The sequence below is a fragment of the Metopolophium dirhodum genome, chromosome 8 (genome assembly GCF_019925205.1).
Source record: "Metopolophium dirhodum isolate CAU chromosome 8, ASM1992520v1, whole genome shotgun sequence".
NCBI classification, from domain to species: domain Eukaryota; kingdom Metazoa; phylum Arthropoda; class Insecta; order Hemiptera; family Aphididae; genus Metopolophium; species Metopolophium dirhodum.
In genome coordinates this window covers 15334833-15358570 of record NC_083567.1, presented here as the reverse complement: position 1 = coordinate 15358570, position 23738 = coordinate 15334833, and the positions used below count along the sequence as shown (strand labels likewise).

The following is a 23738-nucleotide window of genomic DNA, read 5'->3' as shown; positions in this document are numbered from 1 at the left end:
TGAAAAATTGGAAATATTGTTTATAATTTATAAAAAGAATATAATTCTTGTTTGAGGTCTGGTCACCTCTAAAATGGCCTTGATTTCAATTTTAGGCTCTTTATGACCATTATGATATACGTAAGTGTATATAAGATCAATATTTACTTAACTTCAAGTTGATTATCTACAGGTAGAGAACTCAGCGGGTTACCGTCCCGTCGAATGGTCACTTCTGGCAGAAATCGCTGTGCGTACTGGTATTGGCATGGTCGTGACGCTACCCAAAACGATCAGGGTGCAGCCGCTCTGTTGACCGTACAACTAGACACAGAACAGGGACCGCAGTTGAGGATTGACCAAGGTCACGAACCGCCGGCGTTTTGGAATCTGTTCAAGGGGACCGCGATCGTTTACCGTGGCAAGAGAAATGGAACACCAAGTAATTTTGTTATTATATTAAATTGATTCAATGTTGTTTTATAATAAATTACAAACCTGGTCGTTTCGATAAACAATTTTAAAAGAGAGCAAAACCAACATTTGATTTACAATTATACGTGTTTCTTATCTGGAGGATGGTGTATTACTTGTCTAGATGGATGTAATGTGCGGGTACCAATATATATAATCGTACCATTTTATGTATAATATTTTTGACGATAATACACGTAAAAACTCGATTTAAAAATACGCTAATTTCCTTTTAATAGAATGCTCACGAAGCCACAAATTCACGATCTATAATAATATATGAGACGATTGTAATCAAAATACACCAATTTCAGGCACTTGGCGTCTATTCATGGTCCACGGGGCGAATGAGAGTGAAGCCCATTTAACCGAGGTACTGTGTTCTACAACGCAATTACGTAGCCAAACGTCGTTTGTTCTTCTCAACTCTGAAAACGGCACAGTTTTCATTTGGCACGGGAACGGATCTTCAGATGCAATCAGAGAGGTATGTTCCTTCCTATAATGTTAGATCTAACATGTGGTGATTTACCATCAATTATTCAATTTTGTGTTTATCAAGACATCAAGTACACAATTTAGATTTTAATAAGTAACGGACAAGTTAAACATACTATAGTATATAAGTTTTATTTTTTTATATCGTTCTATATAAATATAGAAGTATTTACTGATTTATAGTACCGTATTCTCGAGTACCGAGTATTTTTTTTTGTTTTTTAATAGTTTTATTTTATAAATGAGTCTGGCTTATGTTAAATCTTAAATGATTTTTTAATTATAATATATCAACAGGTTTTTTTTTGTTTGCGAATAACGGTTTATTGTCAGTTTTATAAACTTCAAAATTTGTTATGAACAAATTACGTTTATAAACAAAGTATATTTGAACACTTGTCCGGTTATTATTTAATATTAAAAATAAATATCTCAAAAATAGTAAATAACATTAATGTATTATTATAAACTTATTTAGAGTTGGACAAATATCAATTTAAAGATGCAAATTAAGTATTCATTTTTATTATTATAGTAATTCTATTTAAATCTTTAAGTATAAAGAAAAAAATGTAATAGTAAACATCTACATTATACAGGTTAAGACAAGATGAAAATATATAAAAGTTGAGCGTTAAGAGCCAATATTATGAGTATGTAAAATATTATAGTTTAAAAAATGAAATATTGTAAACCCACTTGGTCGTACCATGGTAAATGTCTTTATATTTAAGTTTGATAATAAATCAATTCACTCTAATATTAAAGCTAATACAATATTTGAACAGCTAAATATAAATTATATGCTTTGTTGTACGTTTGTAAAACGGAGACAAGATGTCTACGGGGTCGGCATCCAAAACGTGATAAATATTAAGTAAAAGTGTAAAAAAATTGAACATATTATATTCCTTTGCATTAAAGATCAATGATCTTTTTAATTAAATTTAAAAACTAGTAAGTAGTTCAATTTCAAATCAATCTTCCCCCAACTTAAAACATGTATAACACCGTAATTATATACATTACATAATAATTAATAGGTGTTCATAGTCTAAAATCAATAACTTAATACTACTACAATAGGACCGTAACATTATTTAATGGGTGTAATATGGCACACATACTCACGCCTCTTAACGTTTTAAGTAGGTATCGAAATTGATCAATTCATTAAAATATGTTCTTGCTCTAAATCTCAATACAGTCAACTCGGCATAATAACAGTTAATTAGTCGGAGAAAAAACGATACAGCTGTGTAATGCGAGTATGTGGCATTCATCACGTATTACGTAATCGTATAATAATTTCATTATCATCACGAACGATAATGAATTTTATCACGCTCAAATAATAACAAATTAATCGAATGATAAATAGACCATTTCGTGAGCTTCTTTTGCTGTTTTCGCCGATACATTAAAATATTAAATGACAAATAATATACGCGACTACTCGAGTATGTCTGAAATCCACATCATGAAAATATAAAGTATGCACACTGGGTAGAGGGCCCTCTACCGGCACGAAACCTATATGTAATCGCCGCTAGTTTTGAAATGCAAAATGGTCATGAATTAATCGTTACCCGTCATATACTTTGGTATTATGTTTACTTATTGTCTATAGACATTATACATCATAATATGGGATTTACATTTTGTAGTGTCGTCTTTCCGTGTACAATACATTTACGAGTATAAACACGTTACATTATATACATTATACCTATTTCTAATTCGGACCTACGTGTCCGTGACCATAACTATAGGACTATAAATTAACTTATTGGGGATATAATTGGACTAGATATATGAAGTTATTGTGGTTATAGATAACTCTTCTAAATCGATATTAATAATAATATATTCATACATACCTAATGGTGAGGATTTAATTTATAAAATTTTTGTAATGCCGTAAAAACATTCCGTTAAATTTTTTAACTAATTTACATTGCGTGTGAATATATATTATTACAGCTATCATTAAAAGTGGCCGGTAGTCTGTCAAAATTGGACAGAGCGGAATTAGGACTAGCCGATGGCGTCGTCCCGCAGGAACCGAAGACTGTTAGTGAAACAAACGAGTCATTAGATTTCTTCAGAGGTATGTGAAATGAAAAACTATAGAGGATTTTGAGGCGTAAAAGACCTGAAAATTCGAATAAATTATAATAATAACGACGACGGGCAACCGTATGCATAATATTATAATAATAAATTGTATTGTGTGTTTGTGTATTCATATATATATAGCTCTGGGCTGCAAGAACTCTCGGAGACTTTGCAACCAGCAATTGTCTCGGCCGGTCGGACATGGTGCAAGCGATATGAAACTGTTTCATTTCTCGTCAGTTCTCGGGCAGTTCAAAGCAACGCTGGTGGCTGGTGCATATGTGCCATCGCCGTATCCGTACTTGCAAGATCACCTGTACAACGTCAGCCAACCAGGTAGGTGATTTGTCGTCATCTATTATAATATGACATTAACATTTCAAATGTATTCATTTTATTTTTTAAATATAGACTCGTATTGTGTAATTACAAATTAGTCATTGATAAATATTATAGCTAATTATTTGGTATTGCATAGTGGCACACGAATGGTTTTTATTCTTTAAAAATAATTTAATTTTATAAATACGCGATAAGAATTTGCACGATGTCTTTTAAACCGCTGTTTCGTTTTCACGTTTAGCGACGTTCATGCTTGACACGGGCGAGGAGTTGTGGCTGTGGCAAGGATGGTGGCCCGAGACGGCGGTGTTGACGGCGGAGGAGGGAGATGACGCTGACGCGGAGCCCGCTACCTTTACGGCAACAGCGTTAAACCATCGCGGATCATCGTCGACCAGACTTCAAGCCGAAAGGAGGGCGGCCATGCAGACGGCGTTAGATTACTGGAAACGACAATACGGCGACGACGATGACAACGATCCGAAAGCGTTTCTGGTATGGGCCGGACTCGAGCCGCTCCGGTTTACGGACTGTTTCCCGGAATGGCGCGACCGCGACGACATCGCTGAAATCAATATGAAGGTAACAATATTCATCCCACCCTAATTAATCAAAAAGGGAGGGGGGAGAGGTATTTACAACTAAAATGTAAAACTGATTAAATAGCTATGTACAGACATTTTTATACCTAATCAAAAAATATATTAATACTTTTTCTATTATGGTGCAGCTCTTTCAATTACTGTGTGGTCGCTATATAAATGCATTAATTAGGTGTTAGATTCTGAGCGGAGTGAGGAATCTAGTGGTTTTACAGTGGTGTTTTTTTTATATCCTGTATACAAAATTTCTACCAGAAGGAGTGCTTCGATTTCAACATTTCAACAATCTTTTAGCAAATTGGATCAAAATGGTACTTCATATCACCACAGAAACGATTAAAAATAAAAATAAAAATAACGATTTTAGTTATTTTGTTGTAATTTATAATATTAATTCAACTTAACAGGCTATAATAAAATATAAAATATCCAGACTGACAAACCGTCTCCGCTCAGAATCGTTTTTCGTATACAATGATACGATATCATTTTTTTATATTTACCTTTTCATAACAAATATAAGGAATATGCCAATTATAATAAATAAACCTAATTACATTAGTACAAATGGATAATGTAATAAAGTATATTTAATATCAATTCAATTTTACAATTAATGGTTACTTATTAATCCATATTTATGATTCATACATTTTCTTCTTAATATGGAGTAGCGTGCTACGGTTTTCTTCTTTCATTTTTTTATAACTTCGGATTTCCGTATCTTTCTTAATTTACCTGATGTATGAATTGCTAGGTCGTCCTGGGCGTTCTTTTCCCTTCCATCATACTGTTTATTATTATAGTTTGCAACTCTTCTAGGTGTCTTAGAGCATGTCCAAACAATCGAAACTGTCTCTTAATTAATTTAATTAGTGACAATCATCAGAAAATGTTCTTCCTAGCTTCAACATTTTCACTTCCTTATTTGGTTTTCGTGCTATTCAGCTTAACATTTCCATACATCTCCAATTCCAGTGCTTCTAGTGCTTGCTTTTCAGCTTAACTACATAAACATTAATTAACATTTGAATAAATATGTAATTAGATGTATTATAAAACTGGGTGAAAAGGACAGTATATTGTAGATAAACATCCTAATAGTTTTAATCTTTGCTCTCAAAATCGAGAAAAAACTAATTTAAAAAAAATATTTTAATCTCTTCTGAGACGTTAAGTAATAAACTAATATTATATAATAAGTATTTAGCCGAAGATAAAAACGTTTGTTTTATGGTTTCAGCATAACCACAAACCTGGTGAGACGCAGCTTGTCGAAATAGAGTTGGCGCGTATCACTCAAGAATCCTATCCGGCCGCCCAGCTACTCCAGAGACCTCTACCAGACGGCGTCGATCCCACCAGACTGGAGCTCTACTTGTCACCGGCCTCGTTCAAAGTACACTTTACATAATAATTAATAGATAATAATTGATTTATAATGAATAATAAGTACCTACAAAGATAACCATTAGTCATTAGTAATGTCTCATTACCATTCTGATTCCGTTATTTTAGACTTAAAAAGAGTCCCACTCGTGTACCTAATGCATAATGATATGCGTTGCTATACATTTGCTTAAAATATTTTATAAGTAGGTACTTACCTAATAAGTAAATAAGATTTAACTATTTACTTAAATTTATTTTAAATCCACATTAATTTCTATGAACGTTTGATGTTCAAATTGAATATTCACACGTAAAATAACAATCAAAAAAATAACGATTTTTTTTTATTTTTTTGTAATTTAAAAACTTGAAACACTCCAATATTACTTGAATTACCTATTATTTTTTTATAGAAAACGTAATTTTCAAAATATTAACACTAATTTGTAGCTATTTTATAGGCATTTAAGATTTTCGTTTTTTACATAAAGTATTTTTTACATAAGTGTTAATAACATTTTTATGCTCGGTCAAAAAGCTTATAATATAAGCGTTTGAGGTCCTGCACATTCGTCTAAATAACGTAAATAAATAATTTTTTAGTTAAAAAATATAAAATATTTTAAGTTTTTATAGCTAAGTATTGAACATATACAAGGTTTAGGTTATTCTGTATTCATAATATTCGTATATATATAAGTTGTTCTTACCGTTGTTCGTAATTCTGAAAATATACAATTTAATTTTGTAAACATTTGAACTTCAAATGGATTTGGAAATATTTTCAGAGTAATTTTTATCAAACCACTCTGCTCACTAGCAGTATGGTCACGCGTCGCGTCGTAGTAATAAATTGTGGCACGACATTACGACAACCATAATAAATCGATAGTATTATAATTTTAAAATCTGAATATTATTGCGTTTACTATGAAGGGTGAAACTTTTACGTGCCTTTACGTGGCTGTTTTAAATTTTCATCAATATTTCTTAAAATAATACATTTTTTTCATCGGATTGTTTTGATAAATCTGTATAGAATAATTTAACTTTTTATTAATTTGAATAAAAAAAAATTGTGTTGTGCGCGCTCCTTTAAACAACTATTGAGATTAATATGCTAAAAATAGTATAATGTGAAGATTCGAAGACCTACAATCTAAATGGTATTATATTTCGGGAACTACAATATTTTAATCCAATTATAGCCCCTGAACATTCTCTTGATATATAACACGACATACATTGGGTGGAGTGGAGTAATTGTTAATTGGATCAATTGTAAAAAATGTAGTTATTATTATATTAATATATTATTTTTTATCAACGGCTCAACAACCTTAAAGTTTAAAAAACGTATTGTTATATTGCGAAGTGCGAACAATTAATAATAAAAAATAACCGCCATGTTTAATGTTATGCAATTTTTATTCTGATAACACATATTATGATTTTGATTATTTTACAATCAACAAAGCAGTAGATACTTACCCAGACGGTGCCGTAGACACGAATTTAATATGGTTGGAAGGGGGAGGGCTAATTCCCCCAAATATTATTTTCAAAGCTATCCTAAAATTATAATAATTATTTTTCTCCTCATACAGATAGATATTCCTAGTCACTGAAACAGCCTAACTATACTACTCTAAATTCAGAAATCGCCTTTAAAATCATACCAACCGCCGTCAGCATGCTAAAAATATACCGTTCATCTCCGTCCCTAGACCCCTCCTAGACGGCTCAAGTGACAATGGTCCCAAAATCTTATTTGTTAAATACACAAATTTCCTAAAAAATCTATAAATTCACGCTAAAGTACCTCTCTGAATAGTTCATCACTCACATCATTCAAGCCACAATATATAAAACATCCATTATGCTTATTGTCCTATTATTTGTAAAGATTATATAATTTTCTAAATTAATAATTAAAGAATTAATTTGTTTGCCTTTTAATTTGCTTGTATTTTATGAACTCGATTTTAGTTCCAAAAAAAAAAAATTCAATCAAATTCTCATCTATAGGTTATCAGGGGCATAATAAATTGGTGAATTTTGAGAGTGTTCGTTTTTAGAATATATCTAACCAATGAAAATTTATAAATAATCAAAATCAATTCGTTATTTGTGGCCTGTGGGACTTTTAAGCAGAGAACAATTTTTAAAATACATTTAAACAATAATATAAAAAAGGTGGATAAGTGGATGTCGCTCTGCTGTACAGTAGGTTACAAGTGGGTCACTGTAATGGATGGTGTTAAATTTGAATTCAATGATATAATATCATTGTATAAGAAAAACGATTCTGAACGAAAACGGCCAGTCAGCCTATGATATTACCAAGTATATTTGATGATATTATTGTGAATAAAGTAATTTATATATAACCTATTTACGTGGAGCCTTGTTTTAAATTTTCAATCCTTAGCCATAAAAGTTAAACATTTTATACATTTATAACTACAAAATAATTAATAAATTATAAATTTGATAAATGTTGTCAAAATTTGAACTTTAAATGCTTATAAAAAAAAATTGTGCCTATGTATTTTTAATATTTTTCAACCGCTATTAGAACGATATATCAGGAGCGTTATATTAAATTTTCACGTTTTTTTACCCAACAAATAAAATTATTGATATTTATAGAAAAAAAAACTAAAAAAATTAAAAACTGAGAATGTCCGTAAACAGCTCAAAAAGAGTCAAAATATTTTCAAAATCGTATGATGTATAGAAAATGCTAATATAAACATTCAGTGAAATTTTCAAGTATCTACAGTCATTCGTTTTTTAATTACAATAAAATAAGAAAATTGTTACATGAGAAATCGAGTGAATATCAAATGTTGTAAAAATATAAATTTCAGATACTCATAAAAATTTAATTTAAGTTTCTTGTAGATATTTTTTTTTTTGATAAAGGTAGACAAACTTATGAGTAATCTTATATTACATTTTAAAATCTTCGATTTAAAAAGAAAAATTTTTATGAATTTTCAACTCAAAATAATTTGCTAATTTTTGTGATTTTTCCGTATTTTGTCAAAATTTGAACTTTAAATGCTTATAAATAAAAACTGACTAAGGATTTTTAATTTTTTTCATCTGCCTTTGAATCAATAACCTTGGAGCCTTCTATTAAATTTTCAAGCTTTTTTACTCAACAGATAAAATTTTATTGATATTTATAGAAAAAAAAACTAAAAAAATTTAAAATTGACAATGTTCGTAAACAGCTCAAAAAGAGTCAAAATATTTTCCAAATTTTATGGTGTATAGAAAATGCTAATATAAACATTCAGTCAAAATTGCATGTCCCTACGGTCATTTGTTTTAGAGTTACACCAAAAACCAAAATCGATTTTCTCGAAAACAGATTTTGCGTAAAAATTCCCGTTTTTCCTTAATTTTTCTTTTGTTTTTCACGTCGCTTTTGAAAACTACTAAATTTTTACTTTTGACCCCCCAAAGTACCAACTAGATTCACTTTCCTATCAGAATAGTTACTGTTGAAGAAAATCCAAGTACTTTTACTGTCCTAAAAGGTGATGACAGACACAAAAATGCAAAAAAAAATAAAAAAAAAACACTCATCATTGTAAAATCAATACATTCATCGCTTCGCTCAGAATCTAAACAATTTTATTATACTATTATTTATCAATTATCATAATTAATATTATATAGTAATCGTCTATAATAATGTAAGTAATATCCAATGTAGGTACTTCCTAGTTAGTTCACTACCTATTTTATATTAACTATACCTGCAAGGCTACAACTAAACATATTGAGGAAAAATATTATACTTGAGAAATTATTTGCCACCTGTAATATACATTTATATAACTGATATATCTATATTGTATTATTTTTTGCAGGGCTTATTAGACATGAACAAAAATGAATTCCTACAACTGCCGAAATGGAAGCGTACAAAAATCAAACAGTCTGTTGGTCTGTTTTAATACGATCCAAAATCAACCACTCAAACTATATTGTCGTTGAATTTTTTTTATGTGTGTGTATGTGTGTGCGTGAATTAAAAAAAATGTATTGTGTATGCAATCTTGTATTTTTCTATTGTGAATTTTTATTTATTACATTTTAGAGATACAATATATTTTTTTTTTACTTATACTATACGATGGGATGTAACAAGTTACTAAAACAAAACATTATTTGTATAATATTATATTTATAAGTAATATTTTACCTTAATGTTTTGGTTTGCTGACGTTTAATAACTTGTAACACTTTATGTATAACACGTTTTTCAAAACACGAGTTGTGTGCTATTTATTTTTTTACTTTAATCTGAATACTCAACATTTTTTTATTTATATAATTACAATAATTTGATGTTTATTTGTTTTGTTTTATTTTTAGGCTGTGATTCTTTGTAATAACAATATTTTTCAATTAAAGGTCTCAATATTTTCATACTTTTCTATTAATATTTATATATATTTATTTATATCAAGAACAATTGAAGCTCAACTTAATTTAATTCAAATGAACATGTATTTAATATTACCCGTATATTTTTTAATTGTAATTTAATGCATGCGCCTCCTGAAACCAATTTAGTATTTATTTCATTACTTATTGAAAATTATCATAAATGCAAAATTTGTAAGTCAAATACCGTGTAACGGCAGAACACCACCTTCGTGTTTGATGTTATGTCTTACTGCAATATTTTGTTTTTGATTCAATAATATGTACAAAAAACTGTTCCTCTGTAATTACATGTCACAGATTAAATGTCTCAATATTGTTACATTACCACTATCTGTTAACATGTGGTTACTGCAGATGAACTACACTTTATAGACAATTGCACGAATGGTGTTGCAGCCACCTTTAAATTAATGATGAGCATATTTTGACACTTTAAATAATTTTTTTTGCCGTATTTTTCCTTGTACACCAATTGATTTATATTATGATGTCCTCAAGTTCCTTGATCTTAAACCAACAACAATGTTCCGTGCATAGACTTATAATATATTATAATTTATAAGTATTGAGTCTATGGTTCAATGTTCCTTCAATATTCTTTCAGTTGTAAAAAAAATGTTTCTTTTGTATATATATAATTTATACTGTCTCCAATCAATCGATACAGATCCACTTTGTGAATTACTAATATTATTAATACACTACAGTGTGACATTTAGCTTTAAAACTAATGATATTGTTTTTTTTTTCGGTTTTACTGCAATATTTTGTTTTAATGTGTTGTTCAACCTACCACAAGCAACTATTTTTATATTACCTTTTGTGATTTCAATAATGTTGTCAATTACATTCATCTAATTATTTACATCCATAACTAATCATTTTTTAACATAAATAAATAATATTTGTAATAAACAAATGCATTGGTCATTTATATTTTCAATTTCTGTGTTTCCAGGTGTACAATTGATTTGAATAAATTAACTATACATATAATGTATACATTTTAAAACTACACATGACATTGTAATCATGACATGAAAATAATAAATCAAAAATGCATATCAATTAATATAAAATATATAATAATATGTATTTATTCATTATGATATGTCACATAGGTACACATTTTTAAAAATATTTAAAATGTACTTATTCAATAAGTGAAATTTTGGTACAGAATCAATATTATTATTATTAAAATGTTTCCTCCTTATTGGTGAAGATGACATTTGTATTTATTACAAATCATAATATATAATATTAAGTGGACTATTAATAATTATTTGTGATGCATACAATGTTATGTATACAATAAAATAAAATTATTGACACATTTTTAAATATTTACATTTGTATGGCAAAAAAGATTAAATATAATTTGCTACTGTTTGAATTATTGTAATCTTCATAATTTGTATCCAAAGGCATAAGTTATTGAACTTGAAAACAAACCAAGAAGCCTTCTTCTTAAAGTGTGTAGCAGAAATAATTCACTATCCCCTTCATCATCTGAATAATGTTTGTTGTGATATTTTTTACATTTTCTTTCTGCCCATTTCTTCATCTGCTGTTGTGTCACAATCAGTATCATCTTCGAAAAGCTTTATTTTTTTCCTCACCTTTTCAATAATTGTTTAATTAAATCAAAGAACTTTGATAGCCATTTCTATTTAATATACATAGAACCAGGATATGTTGCATATTATTTTCGTTCATTGACTAGTTATATGTTATATTTTGTATACCTCGATAAAGACAAATTAAATATTCAATCTGAATTTCAAAATAAAGCCATAGTCTATTTTTAAATCTAATGATTACCTACAACTTACAAGTGTAGTACCATACTCGTTAATTGAGAATGGGTGACTGGGGGAGAAGATCCACTCAATAAAATTAGAGTAATGCCACCCTCAGTGTATCGTAATTAATTTAAAAATATTAGGTATTAATTATATAAATAATATAGAGAGGTACCTATTGTATTGTAATACTCTGTACCAAATAAGAGCGCACCGGGCGGCGTACGAAAACCGGTCGAAGTTCGCGCATGACAGAGTGCGCTACCGCAGCGTGTTCCGGCGGCGGCAGGGTCAACTGTGTATACAGAGTGTTGTATATTATCACACCATTTCAACGGTATTACGCGGGGTTACGTAGGTACAAAAATTAAGGGAAAAAATGGTGGTAAGAGTAAAAACGTTTATGATATATTGTGTGCAATACCTATGTTAAGAAAAAAAAACGAAAAATATGTGTATTATTTTACTGTATACTACGCGTGAAACGCATTATTACTTCAGTTCCCTGTATTCACGACGGCGGCGAACCCGACCGACGCCCGGCGACCAATGACAGAGCGAATAGACCCGGACGTCGCTCTGCGATTCATTTGGATGCGCCAGCGCGGTGCGCTCTTATTGGGTGCAGAGTATAATATTTCCTTTATTTATATAATATAAAATTGTTGAAAAATTAAAAATAATTATTCAACATTTTAACTTAAAACCAATATTCACACACACACGATATAAATAACATTCAAAATTAATTTAAATGTATCAAAATATATCCAACTAGAGTTTTGATATTATAGTTAGCATAATGAGTAGTTTAATAAAATATAAATTATTATATAATATTATAAGTATATCAGTAAGGCCCATTTTATCAATCATCAGTTAAATGAATTTAAACTTGAGTTAATATTAATCTTAAGTTAAACTAAAATTTTGATTTTATGATCTCTTGGTTAAATCTTAACTGTACCTTAATCAAAGTTTTAACTAACTGACAATTTATGGTCAGTTAAGGAATTTAATCTGTGATTAAGTTCAATGTTATTAGGTTGCTATATTTTGTAGGGCTATTATAATACAATTTTTTGACATATCATAAAAATATTCTTTAAATAGGTGATTATTTAAATGTAATTGCCAATTTAATTTATAATGCCTATCAATTTGACATCATCACAGCATTACATATATCGTAGGTAGGTACTTAAAAATCAATAAAATCAATAAAATTCATCCTAGATGGCTGATTTAAGTAGTAGCAGTAGCAGTGACAGCAGCACTGATGAAGAGTTTGAGTTTTTGGGTTATATAAACCAAAACTTTAATAAAGTTTGAAGACCATATTTATTGTCAACTAGAATAGACCATTTAAATAAATGGGACGACCAGGATTTTTTTGCCAGATTCCGTTTGACTAAAAATACTTTTAAAATTGTATTAGAAATTGTTCAACAAGAAGTTACAACTGTTACACAAAGGTAAAATAAAAATAAAACTCATCAGTAATTATAATTAAAACCCAGATCACTTAAACTCGGGATAAATTTGATTGATAAAATTAAAATTATTTTAATCTTCGGTTAATTAAAAACCAAGATTAGTTAAACCACTATTTAACTATTGATTGATAAAATGGCCCTAATGAGTAATAATTATTATAAAGTAATTTTGGTGATTCATTATCATTTATCATGTTTTCAATTCCGATAATATAATCAGTTGCCGATTTGAAACTACAAAGCTATTTGACAAATGTTTACCGTTATCAATATCTTAAAAGAGTATAAAATACCTGCAGTATTCGTACATAATTTTAAAAAATAAAAATAAAAAAATAAAAATTTACTGCAAAATTGTTGTTTCTATCTTCTTTTACTAATTGTTGTCATCTATCAATTCTATTATTTTACATTGAATTTTTTTCACACTGATATTTATAGTATAAGAATTTATAGTTTTAGTTTTTATTATGTTAGTGATTTCTGTTTTTTAATAATTTAATAATTTTTTTTTTTTTTTGACGTTTTGTAAATCAGATTCATAAGCATAGTTGATTATTGTCACAAAATACCTACGTTACAAATAGTGCAAAACTTATTAATTATTATATTATGTCAATCTTTTAAACTTGGGTATGTTTAAACAATTTTGGTATGACTTCAAATATATATATATATCAATATCTTACATGATTAAATAACCAGTGCATGTCTGAATATATGATAAGAAACAACATTTATCAGAAAACTTAGTTTTTATATTACTTGTATAAAATACAGCATAATTAAATTGAGTAAAATAAACACTCACATTTTAAAATGATGCGCTTAACTGGTTTTAAACTATGCAAATGTAAATACACAATTTATTATTTCGAGGAACTTGATTTTTATTTTATACATTATCGAAATATTTATCATTCGTTCTGGAAATGTGTACTTGTAATTTACAGTATTGGAAAACAAAATAATTTTTATAAATACAATCTGGTAATTTTTTCAAGAATAATAATAGAAATCAAAATTTTGAGCTGTTAAAATTAAATTAAACATCCATATATATATAATTTGATTTAATGAATGTATATAATAAAAGTGTTGTATGGAAAAAAATCGACTAGAATCACAACAACACACGATCAACCACCAAATATAGCTTCTTTTATGGAGTCTACATACTGTGCTGGTACCCAGTATACCCAGTAACGAGATGCTTCTGTTGTTCCCAACTGGAAACCCTGTTATAAAAATAGACAAAAAGCATTATTTAATGAATATACATAAATATTTTCATATTGTATTACTACATACTAGTATAATCAATATTATTTCTTTAATTTATGTACAAGTAGCAATTAATATATTTTTATGATCATATTGATAAATTCTGAAAACAATTATCAAATTATTACTTATTAAAATCTATAGATGAATGTATTATATAGTATGTTGTAAGTTCAAATATTTCAGTTTCTAAAATTAATCACTATGACCAAATTTTTGTTAATAAAAGGTTCAACTATCAAATGTAATGTATTTAATAATTTATTCTTTGGTGGCAATGCTTTAAATGTTTTTAAACAAGTAATCCAAGTATTTATCGATTAAAATGGGTTGAAAAATGTTTCGATGTTTTTCAAATTCAAACAAAACCAAAAGATCTATAAATTTGATTATCCTACCCATAGTTACAAAACAACAAGGACTAAAAATATTTTATCGAACTTAAAGAGAGTATAATCTTTAAACTGTAGTAAAACAATCTTTTTTTATTAGGAAAAAAAATATCTGTTGTGCAGGCAAACGAGTTGTTGATTTTTATGTAATTGAAAGTTAATCATCAGCATACTTGAATGTTAAAATATAAAATATAATATTAATATTATGTAATTAATTTACATTTTATAAGTAGCTATCTGCAATAATATAGTTTAAAAGATACAATTGTTAAAGACATTTAAAAGTAAATTAAAACTGTATTTAGCTATCAAAATTGTATATTGATTCTATACCTATATTCCTAGAAAATCCATTAATTATAAAAGAAAATAGTATTTGTACATAAATTGTATATACTTTTTTGTATAAAAAAAATGAAATAACAATATCTTGGTTTTACTTGAATAACAATTAGGATTATTTCTAAGTAAATAAAATACAAAATACCTATATACAAATCATACCAAGGTTTTAATAAAACAATTTTACTATATTTTGTAGATTGTAGTATTAGCCATTAGATATATTATATACATTAAGTTTCTGAGGGTAAGCTAAAATCTATTAAAACAAGTTATTTGAAACCAGATAATACATATTTTGTATAATTTAAAGAAAAAAATCAGGATTTTTTAAAAAAGTAAGCCCATAAGAAATCAATCACAGTAATCTTTAAATAACTTGTTTTTAAGTATAATTTTATAAATTATATATATTATATATATCTAATATATTACAGTATTATACTGAAAAACAAGTTATTTTAAGATTATAGTGATAGATAATTTATATCTACTCAGTACTCATTGTATAAAATAAGTAAAGACTTACCACTATATGATACTCTTCATGTCCTTCGATTGGCTCACTAACCACATGCCTGATAGTATTCATAGCAACCTTTTGAGTTCGTTCTTTAGTACCTATCCAAAGTTGATCCACTTCCAATTTAAATGTCAGTCTTACTTTTCCCCCGTGCTTATTAAGCATTCCACTTAAAGGGTGTGGTGGTAATGGATCCTAAAATACAAAATATTATGATTTCTAATACCCATAATTTTAGGTGAAAGGAGGAGGGGCCTTAATATGTTTTCACCATATGATTGTTGTCAATAGTTAAACAATTACAACATTTTAATATGTTAATTAAATTTTTTGTTTTCAAAATAGAAAATATTAACTATACTCTGTCGCAAAAGAGAACTATCACTTTTTACAAATCGTGAATGATGCGATTGGCTAACATCTTGAGAATTGTGCTAACACAGCCACTCTAGGTAGTTGGAGGGAGAAGCGCAGCACTGATAAAAATCGATCGGCAGACTGATTATTCTCTTTTGAGAAGGAGTATAGGTTACTTAGATAATATCACCTAAGTAATATTTTAATTTCATAGTGTCTTTAAAATTAAATTATCACAAACACCATGTTAAATATAATATTTAACTAAATTATTAAAAATTATTTTTTCAGAGAACATTAAATAATATTGTGTATTGAAATTGTTTCGATTTTTCCAATATTGTTTTGCGATTTCGAAAATTGTATGATACCAATATAGTATTGAAAATATAGAAAATACACATAAATATTATCTACTTAGTACTTATTAGTTATTACCTATTAAAATGAATAATTAATAGAAATGAATAAATATAAATATTTAATTGATAGTTACTAATTCAAAAATTTGCTTTACCTAGCTAATTGAAGATAAGAAAAAAAACTAGTTCCCAATATAATGCATTTTTTAATAACTTGTTTATATATTACCAACTATGTAATTACCGATTGGCGTTAATTGATGCCCATCACAGATACATATATTGATAAACTTATTAATAAGGACAAACAAACCTTGATATTTAAAATCCCAACCAAAGCATCATCGGGTATACCTCGTTCCAACACTTTTAGATGCAATTTTTTCTTACATAATGGTTCTTTAACCGATGAACCTGATTTTGATGAACCCGATTCCTAAGAAAAGTACAAGTATTATAAATTTGTAATAATTTAAAAAAGCGATTCTCACAAACCTCCTCAACATTAGCTACTGATACAGCTACAATATCTTGTAACTTGGCACCGACTACCATTATTTTGGAAGAGGAACTAACATTCAAAGACTCTAGAGTTTGATCGTCTTTTGCCAAACCCTTGATCATGATTTTTTGCATCTTGCTTGGTACGCCTATCATGTCAACCAATTTGTCTTTAAGTTGCGCAATTGTGGACAATAATGGCATGGAAACCGTGTACTTGTCTTTGTTGTGTATTATAGTGAATTCCACAGACGGGGAATCAAGGATCAAATCACATGCTTCATCTTTATCAGCAGATTCTGTCGTTTGCTCCTCCACAACACTTTCGGTAGCTATCGCCTTTACGGCACTTTCAATAGATTTCTCCTTTGCAGTACATTCAGAAGACTCTTCCTTTACAGCGCATTCTACTACTTTTGTCTCATCTTTGGCCTCGCTGTGACCGTTTATTTCTTCTAAAATCAGATACCAATATACAAATTTGATATGAGTCCAATGCTACAGTACCAGTACCCATTAACTACAGTTACTCACCAGGCGACTCCATTTAGCTGTCCAACAACAATTACCGTACAATGATAACAATGTAATTTATTCTAAATTTCAATCCACCAGTCCAGTTCCCACATTGATTAACTCCTGTCGATCGGTTAAATAACGGACCTGAGCCTTCTATCGAGGGAAAAAAATTTACGTATTATCGACAAGATGCGGCAACACAATCAAATTTCAACGGATAAATGACACAACGAACATCTAATTGACTAGACGTCACTGTGTACTTAAATACTTTGTCACGATGATCATCATTTATTAAACAATATTTAAGCAGGTAAACGAAAACGAATGATACGAACAATTTTGATTCCCGTGTTATCTTTGCGGCTAAGTGGTAATCTGTGGTGGTACTGTGTGGTACTGTATAGTACGCTTATCAATGAGACGGACAGTGCGGCAGCTTCGCGAGAACTCAAAGAAAATTCTCGGAATTACCATACTATTGTTCTATGCTTTAGGGTATCTATTATAGTCATTATTGTCACGGCTATAGATTCTACTAGACAGCCTTCATATTAAAGCCTTTATTATAAAGGCTTTTTAGATACTACCATATACTATAAGTCTTCTTGGAATCGACTTCCCACATTTTTGATATTATCTCCCAAATTCCTAAAAAAATTATTATAATTAAAAAAGGAATTAAAAAATTGTGCTGATTCAATTTTTGAAGAAATTAAAATTAAAAAGTGGATGTCGCTCTGCTGTACAGTAGGTTACAAGTGGGTCACTGTAATGGATGGTGTTAAATTTGAATTCAATGATATAATATCATTGTATAAGAAAAACGATTCTGAGCGAAAACGGTCAGTCAGCCTATGATATTACCAAGTATATTTGATGATATTATTGTGAATAAAGTAATTTATATATAACCTATTTACGTGGAGCCTTGTTTTAAATTTTCAATCCTTAGCCATAAAAGTTAAACATTTTATACATATTTATTTTATACAATTATAAATTTGATAAATGTTGTCAAAATTTGAACTTTAAATGCTTATAAAAAAAAATTGTGCCTATGTATTTTTAATATTTTTCAACTGAACGATATATCCGGAGCCTTATATTAAATTTTAAAGCTTTTTTACTCGACAGATAAAATTTTATTGATATTTATAGAAAAAAAAACTAAAAAATTGAAAACTGACAATGTCCGTAAACAGCTCAAAAAGAGTCAAAATATTTTCAAAATTTTATGGTGTATAGAAAATGCTAATATAAACATTCAGTCAAAATTTCATGTCCCTACGGTCATTTGTTTTAGAGTTACACCAAAAACCAAAATCGATTTTCTCGAAAACAGATTTTGCGTAAAAATTCCCATTTTTCCTTAATTTTTCTTTTGTTTTTCACGTCGCTTTTGAAAACTACTGGGAAATTTTTACTTTTGACTCCCCCAAAGTACCAACTAGATTCACTTTCCTATCAGAAAAGTTACTGTTAAAGAAAATCCAAGCACTTTTACTGTCCTAAAAGGTGATGACAGACACAACAATTAAAAAATTAAAAAAATTAAAAAAATTAAAAAAAAACAAAAAAAAAACACACATCATTGTAAAATCAATACATTCGCTTCGCTCAGAATCTAAAATCCAAGATGTGAGAAAGTCGATTTCTAGTAGACTTAAAAGACGAAAAATTCAAATCTGTTTTTAGAATTCTATCGCTTCGTTAGATCAATTGGTATTTTTGGCAAAGAACACGTCTAAAATTATGTGTCGCGCGTGTGTTGGACAAAGACAAAAAATTACGGTATCGAATCCCTGTTATATCTTGTAATCTGAAAAAAAAAATGTTAAAGTAATAATTTTACAACTAAATAAACAAACAAACTAGAATTTTATCGACCGATTTGCTTTACGCGATAAACATATTACATATATTACAATTGTTTGCGCATTGTTATATTATTAGAACAGAGCCCAACAAAAACATAATGTACATGATCCAATGTTTTTTCGTGCAGCAGAGAATTATCTAGATTTTTTAGCTAATAAAAATTGATTTTATATCAACAGACTCCGCATCGGCCACACCCGTCTTACACACGGATACAGTATCGGATTTGATTCGTCTTCTGGGTGGGGGGGAGGGGGCATTATCTTTTTGGTCCAAAATATTTTACTTTCAATTATTTACCCTCTTAATAGTAAAATTTGTAGGCCGTGATTATAACTTATAAACATTCCGAACTTCTATACAGATTTTTGAAAGAAGTTATTATTTATACATAGTTTATGATGCCTAGAGGGGACTGGCCCCTACGGCCTTACCCCCTCCCATAAACGGCGCATCTGCATGGATACCTCGTGGTAAAGGAAGAAAAACCAGGGTCCAATACTTGCGAAACGGAACTAAGAACTCTCATGGCCGTTTGCACCAATACAACTTAAAAATTAAGCGTAGCTTAAGTCTAACTTAAAATTTAAGATTGTTGCACCATAATTTAATGCCAACTTAAATTTTCTTAAGCGTAGTTTGAACTAAACCAACGTTCAACTGTGGCTTAATTGTATTAAGGATTACTTTAGTAATTAATTTGTTTTTGTTATCAGTGTTTTCTCGTCAAACTCGGACCTGATGACGCTAGTTTTAAAATTCTAGACAAAACTAAATTGTATAACTTAATATTTAATAATAAAAAAAAGTATTACTAATGACCAAGGCCTAACTTTAGGCATTTGCATATTTGTCTAGAAAGTGCATATTGAAATTTTGATTATCGATACAAATTCGATTCATAATACGTATATTTCAAAAACAAAAATTGTTGTTGCATAATTTTCATATTTTGTTATTTTATGTACGAATTCGCATATTTTAGGTTTAAGAACATTTTTATGCATATTTCATAGATTTAACGAAAACATTTTTTTTTTTTTAGAAATTTATAGTTTAATAAAAAATTATTAGATTTATGACAGCCAAAATTCTAAATTTTATAATATCGTGTTATACCCAATGCACTCGACAATAATATTATAATCTCTAAAGTACTGAGAACTCGTAGGTAATAGTCAAGGTTTATAGATACGTGATATACGTGACCGCCGACCAGCCCGTATTTATTTTTATCCAAATTTACCACTGCAATAATATTTTGTACCATGATATAAATTAAAAATATATTAACTTTTTTGTAGGAACTCAAGAAGATTAAAGTTTGATGAGTGGTGATATGAAGGTATACAAACAGGATGACACAGCAATACATAAGGGATGCAGCATGAATTTTTTTCTTTTAATTTTTTCAGGAAGGTACCTAATATAAATTTGTAATTTTGCATGTACAATTTATTTTGTTCAATAAATTGCATAGTTTTGCATATTTTCCATTTTTTTTTACTGCATAATATACCGCATATTTTGATGTTTTTTAACGCATATGTATGCGCATATTTGAGTAGTTTTTAGCGCTTAAAGTTCCGAGCCTTGCTAATGCCTAATGACCACTGACCGCTGTTGTTGATGTTAATTAAGAACAGAAAAAAAAATTGATTTGCCTTTGGACACCCCAAATCTCTTCCCATTTTTATTTTTTGATACCATATCAATAAGTTTATTAGTAGGTAATTTTAATACTTTTTACTATGTTAGTTAATTTTTTTCGCTATTGCCTATTTGAAATACATTTGCCTGCGAGTGCCCGTGTTCGCAACCCAATATTTATTTTATATTAATTAAATAATTAATGAATTGATTTTTTTATAAACATTTTTATACTCTTACCATCTATCCCATAGTGACCACTTAAAACTCTTGATATTTTTTTTTTGGGCTTAAAAATCAGATTAGAATGCATTATCTTATAGCCAGTTATAGGTACTACTGTGTAAATTTTTCCCCATAGCTGTGCTGATGCAGTCCGTTAGTCCGTATCTTATCATGTATACGAATAAGGGTCGTGGTAAAGTCGGTCGCTAGGCAACGAGTATTCGTCCATAAACAACAACAATACGAAATATAATATATTATTATACATTAAAAAAAAACTGGTCACCGTGACAAGCAATTTTCACTCGTATGTTTACGAACATAATATATATTATATTATACCTAACACAGTTGTACCTGTATTGCTTAAGTGATAGAAACACAGTAGTGCGGTACTGCAGTGGTAGTGGGTTATAACGGTAGATGTACCAATAACAATTTTCTATTATAGATGGATATATTACGAATTTAAGGGTTTCCTAATATACGCACGATTTCTGTTCAATTTCGATTTTTGATCGGCGGCTGTGCCGTAAACCAGTGTGAGAAAAACACCATGTGCACACCGCAATGAACTCGGCGGAACTGACATCTCGTACGCTCCGTTATGGCCGAGCTTTTCATCATCGGACAACTGTGTAGCGCCGAACAGTTTCCGTCCAAGAGTTTATTTTGCAAATGGAGCGTTCACGCTGGTGAGGATAAGTCTTTATATTATATTATATAATGATGTATTGACGCTGTTCTATTATGCTTGTTTTATCATTATTATTTGTATTGCAAAATAACGTTTATGCACTTGCATTGATTTATTACACACACACACGCACACACACACACATACATATATAATATTATACTCTATGTAAGCATTAAGCGTGCAATATTTGTGTGTATACCTCCTGTACCAACATATGCACATAAATATAGCCTGAGGACATTTTTTTCCGTTTAGATTCGATACCTATTTAGTATATAGATTATAGAATGATATATATTTTTTTCTACTGAAATCCAAATCGTTTGCAATGTGCATTGGTTAATGATTTCTCAAATAATAATATATGTGTATTAAAATTGCAGCTTTTTCCCGACAGTTGTTTATAGTTGAAGTAATGAAGTGGTTGATTTTGATTACAATACCTATATTTATTAATTCATTAATTCATTTTTTTATAAAATGTTCGAAACTTTTGCAAACAGCAGGAGCGTATATAACCGTTTAATTTGTATCTTATAAATTATAATATTAGTTTATCTTATGTTAATATTGTCAATTTAATGTAATGGCGTTTTCTATAACTAAACATAACATACTCACTCAGGTACTAACTGGAAAATTATATCTGGTCACAAAGAAGGACAAACCCAAGTTGACTCGCCGTCTTACGATAGCAGAACCTGGTGGTGTCACCCGATCGACATTCACTTCGCGTCCAAAGGCATACAAGGTACATACATTATAATAGTAGGTATTTACTTGTTCAATTTACGGTTATTATAATGTATTATATAGGTACTGGTACTCATATTGTAATTAGTTAAAAACATTATTTTATATTATACACGGATGTCAACGTTGTTTTCCGTTTCTAGGTTGGCCTAAATTTCACGTGCAAGTATATCACTACGACAGTTACGGACGTAGCGAGATTTACGGGTACGGATTTTGTTACGTGCCGACCACGCCGGGAACGCACACGGTAGATTGCCACACTTGGCGGCCGATCGGTCAGTATATGTTAAGTTATAATATAACAATGTGCATAGAAACATATTATTATAAGTTTCAAATAATAATCAAATTTTATAAAATATATGGGCTAATATAGTTAAGACTTTAAAACAATATATGGATTATGGGTAACTATAGGTATTATAGGTATTAGCGATTAGTGCTGAATAATCGCTTGCAGACCGATTGTGATCTAAGTTCAAAAAGGTATCGAATTCCGGAATCTGTTTTTCCGGATACTCGAATAGTTGAATGAAATAAGTTAATTCTATAGTTTCAAATTCAATCATAGTTTTACTTCGGTATCATATATCTATATCCATGTTCGAAATTGTAATGTTCTTGTGATTAAGAAATGTAATGATGTAAGTATACTACTATAACTATAATTTTAATTTTAAAAAAGTACTGCTAAAATTATATTACTGGCTCTCGTTAATACCCAAATTAAAGCAGGCTATATATTATCACTTTTAAGTTTTATGATCTTAAATCCGGTTTATAATTTTTTTCACGATACACTTAACAGAATACATTTTTGTATACAACTTTTGAGATCAATATTGATCGTGGATATTATGTAATAACTCGGAGAACGATTTTTAGGTAATCTCAGGGACGAGTTTCGCCGGTTCTTTCTCGGCGGTGGCGCCCAGTTGAAATCGCCGGATTTCGTATACTGTGGCACGGACCGGTACCGGTTGCACACCGAGTCGCTGGGAACGGTGCGCTTCCGATTCAACGTGATCGCCCGGAACTTTAGGCGGTACGGAGTGGAACTATAAACG

The 23738-nt window shown here is 29.3% G+C and overlaps 3 protein-coding genes and 1 long non-coding RNA gene across 9 annotated transcripts in view; 2 read left to right on the top strand and 2 right to left on the bottom strand.

Annotated features, from left to right (window-relative positions):
* Positions 1–9450, top strand: part of LOC132950129 (supervillin) — a 30287-nt gene extending 20837 nt beyond the window's left edge. For all 6 annotated transcript variants that reach the window (XM_061021369.1, XM_061021365.1, XM_061021370.1 and 3 more), the window contains 7 exons: positions 173–421; positions 768–940; positions 2935–3061; positions 3211–3405; positions 3653–3993; positions 5257–5412; positions 9293–9450. In XM_061021369.1, coding sequence (XP_060877352.1) covers positions 173–421; positions 768–940; positions 2935–3061; positions 3211–3405; positions 3653–3993; positions 5257–5412; positions 9293–9379 — 1328 coding nt within the window. In that variant the 3' untranslated portion in view covers positions 9380–9450. The remainder of the gene's footprint in view (positions 1–172; positions 422–767; positions 941–2934; positions 3062–3210; positions 3406–3652; positions 3994–5256; positions 5413–9292) is intronic.
* LOC132950133 (uncharacterized) lies at positions 3447–5409 on the bottom strand. The gene is made up of 3 exons (XR_009665185.1): positions 5270–5409; positions 4752–5019; positions 3447–3976 (listed from the first exon to the last, which is right to left on the bottom strand). It is a non-coding gene; the product is annotated as an uncharacterized LOC132950133 (long non-coding RNA).
* Positions 9451–13912: 4462 nt separating the features above from the next.
* On the bottom strand, positions 13913–17820 carry LOC132951176 (ubiquitin domain-containing protein UBFD1-like). Its single transcript, XM_061022933.1, has 5 exons — positions 17475–17820; positions 16935–17395; positions 16753–16875; positions 15727–15915; positions 13913–14414 (listed from the first exon to the last, which is right to left on the bottom strand). The coding sequence occupies exons 1-5, from the start codon at positions 17485–17487 to the stop codon at positions 14316–14318; spliced, it is 885 nt and encodes a 294-aa protein (XP_060878916.1). The 5' UTR covers positions 17488–17820; the 3' UTR covers positions 13913–14315.
* Positions 17821–21493: 3673 nt separating this feature from the next.
* Positions 21494–23735, top strand: LOC132950993 (B9 domain-containing protein 2). Its single transcript, XM_061022646.1, has 4 exons — positions 21494–21910; positions 22541–22666; positions 22812–22946; positions 23557–23735. Exons 1-4 carry the CDS (start codon positions 21823–21825, stop codon positions 23733–23735), a joined length of 528 nt encoding a protein of 175 aa, XP_060878629.1. The 5' UTR covers positions 21494–21822.
* The last annotated feature ends 3 nt before the right edge of the window (positions 23736–23738 follow it).

Coding starts and splice junctions, on each gene's coding strand:
- LOC132951176 (XM_061022933.1), bottom strand. Junction 16,876..16,934: donor CAGTAGCTAATGTTGAGGAG/GTTTGTGAGAAT, acceptor TACTTTTCTTAG/GAATCGGGTTCATCAAAATC. Junction 15,916..16,752: donor TTGGGATTTTAAATATCAAG/GTTTGTTTGTCC, acceptor TTTGTATTTTAG/GATCCATTACCACCACACCC.
- LOC132950993 (XM_061022646.1), top strand. CDS start 21,823: ATGGCCGAGCTTTTCATCATCGGACAACTGTGTAGCGCCGAACAGTTT. Junction 22,667..22,811: donor CGCGTCCAAAGGCATACAAG/GTACATACATTA, acceptor TTCCGTTTCTAG/GTTGGCCTAAATTTCACGTG. Junction 22,947..23,556: donor CCACACTTGGCGGCCGATCG/GTCAGTATATGT, acceptor AACGATTTTTAG/GTAATCTCAGGGACGAGTTT.